Below are 7,902 nucleotides of genomic sequence, written 5' to 3' on the forward strand. Positions count from 1 at the left end.
GAAGTATCATCTGCCTCCCTTTCATTCCCAAATAGTCCTCCCTCCACTTTCATATGTTCCTCCAAAATCTAGATTTCACTCAGGAGAGAAACCATGTGATATTTATCTTTCTGAGTCTGACTTATTTATCTTAACAGGATGGCTTCCAGTTCTATCCATTTTCCTTCAAATGATATACTTTCATTCTTTATGACTGAATAAAACTCCAACACTAGGTACATATAATTGGATGGTCTCACACATTCACACATGATACTTCTAATTCATATAACTTCTGCAGTCTATTAAAGTTACCTCATGTAAAAGGTGACTATATTAAGGCAAAATGAAATTTAAGTACATACTCAATGAATGAGATTTACAAATAACCTGGGTTCTCTATTTTGTGTGTGAAGATTACCTAACAGTTATATTCATAAACATAAATAACATACTTATAAATTACTTAGAAAAGATAGGTGCTGAGTTTTTGTTAAAGAAACACACAGGCGACCTCCATCATTTCACTGTTCATTGCTTTCTCTGACACAAGCACCACTGGGACGCTCTCTCTGTATTTAAAGAGTACAAACTTCAAAATATATGCTTGAAGAGAGCAGAGTTTCTGGGTCTTGCCAATATCCCTGTCCTCAATTCTGCCCCCTAGAGACTTTTCCCTATAGACTGGATGTCTTCATCCAACAGGATGATATGATTCCTCTAATTAGAGATTTGACTGGAAAAGACTTTTCATGTTAAGTTGCACCAGAAGAAACCTTGGACAGATTTTTAGAAAATTGTGGTTACTCACATATATGTCCGCTATTTCAATGATGTTTTCTTCTTGGCTGCATTGAGGTTTTACTGATGGGAGTGAGCTATGAGGAAGCCCGCTGTTTTGAAAGATGCAAACATCTCCATCATTTAGTTCTGTTATGTGAGGTCCCCTCAGGAGCCTCCAACCACATGTGGCAATTGAGTGCTTCAGATGTGGTTAGTTCAAACCATGCTTTCAGGAAGATAAAAGTCTCAGGGGGAAAAAAAAGCACCAAAAATACTCCATTAATTATTGTTTATATTATTATTATTATTGGAATAATAGTTGTGTTATTGAGTTAAAATAGGTTTTAAAATTTTCCCCTTGATTTACATGTTTAATGTGGTTTCTAGAAAATTTAAGGTTACACATTTGGGTTGCATTACATTTCTACTGGATAGTGCTTATTTAGACCAATCCTCTACCTGTTATGTGTAGTACAATTCATTTTTCCTTAATAATCTCAGTGCATCATGTATCCCTTCTCTTTTTTCCATCCTACATATTTTCTTAATCAGTTCCTTTCTCTCAGTTTTAATTCATGCAACAGGTCTGAGTTTTTAGCTATTGACATAATATTATGAACATGCAGAAAGCTCTCTCCAGCAAACCAGTCCAACACTTCTCAGTCCGTACTCAGCCCTCTCTCTACCATATGACTTCTCTTTACTCTGAGTTACTCTTTTGGGAGAAGAGTCTGAACTTTTTGCCAGATTTATCTTCCTCGCCTCTGGTCTCAACTTCAGTGTCTTAGTTTGTTTCTTCATTGCTGTGACAAAATACTCTGACCACTACCAACTACCAGGTCACAGTTATCTGGGAGCCCAAGGTAGGAACTCAGGGCAGGAACCTGGAGGCAGGAGCTGGAGCAGAGGCCATGGAGGAACTCTGCTTACTGGCTTGCTCCCTTGGCCCCTGCTCAGCCTGCTTTCTTATGCAACACAGGCCCACCTGCCCAGGGATGGCACCACCCACAGTGGGCTGGGCCCTCCTACATCACTCATCAAGAAGATGCCCTTCAGACATGACCACAGGCCAGTCCAATAGAGGAAATCCCCCAACTGAGGCTCCCTCAACCCAGGTGTGTCAACTTGACACTAAAACTATCCAGCAGATTCAGCAATCTTGCTCCTAGAGGCACTTTTACCATCCTGTGCAAACCTGTTTTCCTTAAGGTCACCTTTCCTAGATGTCAGACTTTACCTATGATATTTTCCACTCTCCTGGAGTCTCTTCCCTTTAACTTTCAGGATATCCCTCTCTTTGGTTTATGTCTGAGACGTGGGACACAAATCAAATGTCAAGGTGCATTGGTATCTTCTGTGCCCAGTTTGGGCTCACTGAGTGGCAGTGGTAGCACTGCAGGACTTTCCCACTCCAGGACTTTCCCACTGCAGGACTTTCCCACTGCAGGACTTTCCCACTCCAGGACTTTCCCACTCCAGGACTTCTACTAGAGTTCCTTAGCAGCATTCTCTTCAGCTTCACAGTGTTCTGTGGACACTCTTTATTTCCTCCCTTCTCATATCCTCTTCTTTGGTAGCTTCTCCATCTCTGTGCCTCCAATCAGAATTCCTTCATGCATTTCTTTTCTTCCAGCTCTAAGGCCCACCTCAAATACTTTCTGTCTCCCTTAGCCAGACTTTTGCCTCCCAAGTCTTCAATTTTCTCATCTGAAAACAGAAATGATGATACTCCCAGGCTTAATTTTCAATATTCTGGGGTCTCACTTGAGATTATGGGTATGAAAGTTGTCATACCTTGTCACGCCAAATTTTTCCTGTGCGCGCTCTCTGGCATACCAGAGAGCCATGGTTCTAACTAAAGCATCACAATGTTCCTCTTGTGGGCTCTTTCTCATAACTGAGATCTGCACCATCAGCGAGCTGCTGTGCGCTCCATCTCCCTTTCAAAATAGAGACTACCCCTCCCCCTTTTCCCCAGTGTACTCAGTGTTTCTCAGTGTCTGTGCTTAGGGAGTTCAGTTCTAGTTTCCTCGGAGGACACGCCTACCCAACAAAAGTGCCTTGGAAAATGTAAAATGCTTTATAAATACGGTGTTACCATCATTTCCTGATGCCCCACAGATTTTAATGTCTTTATGATATGTTTGTTAGGACAGATGGTACATTTATGTCAAGTGCCATTGGGGAATGCTGAATTCTTTCATCTATGAGTTTTTGACCTTCTTAAAAAGTTCAGTTTCCTGAAAAGTAAGAGTCATGCCATATTAGGAAAGAATTTAGGTAAAGGAAAGAATTTGAAAAACCACCCTCACCTTTTACTGTAGCATTCCTTCTGGCCTAGTGTTAGACACGTGGCAGTAGATGCTTCATACCTGTTTTCAGGATTCCATTAAGGTAGTAAGTTCAGACATTTCCAGCTCTTTTTACTTTACACTGAGATGCATATGAAGTGTGTTCAGTTCATACTTTTTATTTTATGTTTTTTCTTGGTAGGGGCCTTGCCTTTGGCTCTTCGTATCACATGGGAGGTGTTCAGTATGAACTCACTGCTCATGAGAAAGTCAAGTCTCAACTTTTGACCCTGGCTTGAGGCCTGGAGATGGCTCTTGCCACTTCATGAGCTCCAGGCTTGGGCTTCTTGGTAGATGAGTTCCTGTGTACTACAGAGCTGTTCTGTTTCTGAGTTGGTGCTGTGCTCTGAGTGGGTGAGGATGCTGACAGCCTGCCCTCCCAGTAAGTGATGGACGGGGAATCAAAGGAGTAAGAAAACCATTTCTACTTGGTGTAATTGAAGTACAATACAGTCAGATGATATTAGTAGCTAAACTTAATCAAATTGAACATTTAGTATAAGTCAGATATTGTTTTAAATGCTTTTGTGTGTTCTAATTAATTTAGCTCTCTCCAAAGTCCTGGAAGTAGTTATTATTGACAGTGGGAAAATGGAAGCAGAAGAAATTACAATAAACCTTCAGAGATTACTGAGTGAATAAATAGTAGAAACATGACCCAAATCCAGGAATGAGGCTTTGGTGCTCATTCTGAAATGCACCAATGCTAACTTGTCTCTCTGTGTAAGCAGAGGTCATGTTAAAACTCTCAATTCAGGTGTACATATGTGTCTTTTCACTTTTTCCTGGAGCAGAATTATTATCAGTAGCTCTTCTTTTGTGGTTTTAAGCTGTAATAGCTCTGGCCTATTTCTTATAGGGAAATAGTTTTATTATGTGCAGTGTGCATTTTCTATTTGACTGCACTGTGTTAGGAGTTAATTATTTAATCGGTTTCTTGATGTGATACTTGATTCATGCAGTTTATAGAGAAATAATGGTTTGCTGAAATCTACTAAGATGAAAATAGATGAGAATTTGACCTGTGTTTTATGCTTCATAGTTCAGAAACTATCCAACAGTTACAGCACATGTAGTGATGTCAGAGATCCTGCACAGGATCATGTAAGAAAGCAGAAGTGTTGGGGCTGGAGAAATGGTTCAGTGGTTAAGAGCACTTGCTGCTCTTGTAGAGAACCTGGGTTTTGTTCCCAGCACCCACATAGGGTAGCTTACAACCATATGTAACTCCAGGGGATTTGACGCCCTCTTCTGGCCTTTGCAGGCACCAGACACATACCTGGTGCATATATATGCAGGTATTCACACATAAACATAAGATAAAAATTAATGTCTTTAAAGAATCAGAAGTGTTAACATCTTGAAGGAACTTAATGCCATTAACTTGGGGAAACTGGCTTGTCTGTTCATTTTTATTTCTATCCTTTTTACACAGGATTTCTTGCCTACTAATCCAAGTTATTTTTATTTACTTATTTACCTGCTGAGCCATCTCACTGTCAAGTTATTTTAATTCAAGAGATAATTCTAAAAGCATGAAATCAACTGTATAGCCAAAACTACTTGAATAGCTATATTTGCAAGTACAGTAAATGTATTAATGGAAATGCAGGCATTTCACCCAAAGTGTGAAATAGATGGAGAAATGGGACAAATAAGGGAGCCCTTTCTCCCCGTTTCTGTACCCTCAGACTTTGTATCCAGGTTATTAGCTGTGGTATGAATACCGCACTCAAGGGTAGCTAGTTTGCTTTTTAAGTGGACTCTCCTAAGTTCCTAGAACTAAATAGTTTGGTTTTAAATGAAATACATTATAGAAAAGATGCCAACGTAGACTAAGGGTACAGAATAAATGTTAATGTCTATAAACACACTGGTGTGTTGTAGTTAGATTGACTCTTTGTAAAGCCAGTAAGATCTGGGTGAGGTAGAGTGAACCCACAAGGAAATTGGAAAGTATTAGTAGACAGACCACAAAAGGTGCCAGGTTAAAGTAGAGAGGTTTCATCAGCATCTGACAGTGCTGGACGATGAGATTCCCAATAAGCAAGTGATTCCATATGGAAGTCCCAACAGAGATGTCTGTTCCTTTGTGGAGGCCACATGTGAGCCAAAGGAAAGAGCTCATCGTGCTCCAGGTTTTTAAATGAAATACATTATAGAAAAGATGACGTAGACTAAGGGTACAGAATAAATGTTAATGTCTATAAACACACTGGTGTGTTGTAGTTAGATTGACTCTTTGTAAAGCCAGTAAGATCTGGGTGAGGTAGAGTGAACCCACAAGGAAATTGGAAAGTATTAGTAGACAGACCACCAAAGGTGCCAGGTTAAAGTAGAGAGGTTTCATCAGCATCTGACAGTGCTGGACGATGAGATTCCCAATAAGCAAGTGATTCCATATGGAAGTCCCAACAGAGATGTCTGTTCCTTTGTGGAGGCCACATGTGAGCCAAAGGAAAGAGCTCATCGTGCTCCAGGTAGTGGAAATAGTTTGGGCCATTTGGAGCCTCAAAATGGCAAGAGGCAGGCTCAGAAGGAATATTGGAGATTTAAATCACTCCAAGGAATCTCTTGGAGAAAGATGTTCACCCTTCTTTGTGTGTTTAGTTAACAAATGTTTATCATACCTGCTGTGTTCCAGGCACCAAATATAGACACTGGGAATAAAGTAGTTACAAAATGTGAAAAATCATTCCTTTTGTGAAACTTACATTCTTATTGGGGCAGACAAACAATGGTAAAATAAGTAAGTAAACCGTGTGGAATGGCAGATCATAAACGTTAGTGAGAAACATAAAGAGGGAGAGGCATAGAGACCTCTGGGGTGCTGCCACTGTGTGTCTTGTGTTTAAGAGCAGAAGTGGCATTGGAGCATGCATCCATAAATGACTTCAGTGAGCTACGTTCTCACACTGTGGAAACTGGAGAAGTGAGCCTTACTCAGTGGAATATATCAACTGTATTTAGCGTATCTCAGAAGGAAATAAATAACACATGTGGGATAGAAAAGGCAAAGAGAATGGTGGGATGTTTGGGAAAGCATAGACCCAAGAGGGAAGCTATGCAGATCTCTCCTCCTTAGTTTCTTGGTGAAGCTATGTCACGTAAAATTGAGGGCCACAGGTGTGTGACAACCTTGCCATCATTCGACCTCAGTTTGTAGATATTATTTGTGATACCAAGTTATAGTCGGTTGACATGGTTTATTTCCACAGCAGATTATTGCAGGCTGAGGCTTTAATAGACTCTCCTCAAGGCTTCATGTCTGGGAAGCTTAATCCTAATTCCTCACATTGTAGCGCTAATGTTTTATGCTTGTCTGTCTCTTGCAGTTTTGTAGGAAGCCAACCTCAGAGAGGCAGACAGGATGGCTAGCTCAGCCCGGGAGCATCTGCTTTTTGTGCGGCGTAGAAATCCCCAGATGCGGTACACTCTGAGCCCAGAGAATCTCCAGAGCCTGGCTTCACAGAGCTCCATGCCAGAGAACATGACCCTGCAGCGAGCCAACAGTGATACCGACCTGGTGACTTCTGAGAGCCGTTCCAGCCTGACTGCCAGCATGTATGAGTATACGCTGGGGCAAGCCCAGAACCTCATTATCTTCTGGGACATCAAGGAGGAGGTGGACCCCAGCGATTGGATTGGACTCTATCACATAGGTCAGTCAAAGCATCGGAACTTGCATGTAGCACAGAGCATGGAATTTTACTCTGATATTGTAGCATTCTATATTTTCTGCTGACAAAAACATTTCACATACAAATAGACATAGCAGATTCTGTGAATTTTCCTTCTTCCTGGGGAGGAGAGACAACAATGCTTTTACTTACGTGCATTGTGTGGTTGTATTTCTACCAAATTGAATGTCAGATCTGCAACTATTGCAGTGTTTTCTTTACAATTTCCTATTGTCTTTATTGATCTATAATTACATTTTGGAAAGAGGTTATTAACAGTTACAAATACTGTTAAACCAATACAAAACATTTTGTATTTTCTAAAGGTTAAATTTCATTCAAACAATCTGTAGTCTGAGAATGTTTTATGGCTGAGAAATAGTTGCTGTTTGTTTTCATGGAATGGTCCCAACTCTGTTTAGCTGAATTTGAGCCTGTTCATAAGTGAATGAGTGATGAATGAAGCCTCTCAGAAAGTAAAAACTGTATTATTCAAAAGCAAAAATCAAGCCTACCAATTAACCATAAAATTTAAATCCAACCCAATAGTAAAATCTAACATCCAAGTTGGAAAATGAAGGATATCCCTTTAACAATTTAACGTACTGTTTTATTAGAGATTGCTGCTTTTAAAATGAATAATTTTCATCTTTTAAAATGAATAATTAGTGGAAGAAGGAACCTATGGCCCTTAAAGCCTTCTTAGGGCTTCTTAGACAAGGCTGATTTTGCCCCCTAGAGGACACTTGGCAGTGTGTGGAGACATTTTTGACTGCTGCATTCAGATTGCAGTGGAGGGAGACATCAAGAGTGATGCTCTATAGCCCCCCCATGTGCAGGAGAGCTCTGTGCACCCAAAGAATCACCTGACCCCAAGTGTCAGCAATGCCACTGCGAGAAACCCTGGTTTGAGGGATGCCAACATCCTTGCTGAAATTTTGTTAAAATGTTAAACTCCTGAAATGTGTGTTTTTTGGGGACTGAGAATTTTATTTTGAAAAAAAAAAGGATTTATATTTATTTATATATCTCTTAATGATTAGTCATGCTGGATAGTAAGAAATCTAAAATGATAAAAATTCAATGAATTAGTAGCTTCCTTTTATCTC

General features: G+C 40.2%; 1 protein-coding gene across 6 annotated transcripts in view; it reads left to right on the forward strand.

The window, feature by feature from the left end:
• Hecw2 (HECT, C2 and WW domain containing E3 ubiquitin protein ligase 2) overlaps positions 1 to 7,902 on the forward strand; it is a 416,509-nt gene that overhangs the window by 182,282 nt on the left and 226,325 nt on the right. For 5 of the 6 annotated variants that reach the window (XM_029564734.1, XM_029564735.1, XM_017798837.2 and 2 more), the window contains exon 2: positions 6,449 to 6,775. In XM_029564734.1, coding sequence (XP_029420594.1) covers positions 6,484 to 6,775 — 292 coding nt within the window. In that variant the 5' untranslated portion in view covers positions 6,449 to 6,483. Of the gene's footprint in view, positions 1 to 3,428; positions 3,496 to 6,448; positions 6,776 to 7,902 lie in introns of those variants that run through there. The other variant, XM_029564736.1, reaches the window with a different exon arrangement.

Source organism: Nannospalax galili, unplaced genomic scaffold, assembly GCF_000622305.1.
Source record: "Nannospalax galili isolate Female #2095 unplaced genomic scaffold, S.galili_v1.0 scaffold115, whole genome shotgun sequence".
Classification (NCBI taxonomy): Eukaryota; Metazoa; Chordata; class Mammalia; order Rodentia; family Spalacidae; genus Nannospalax; species Nannospalax galili.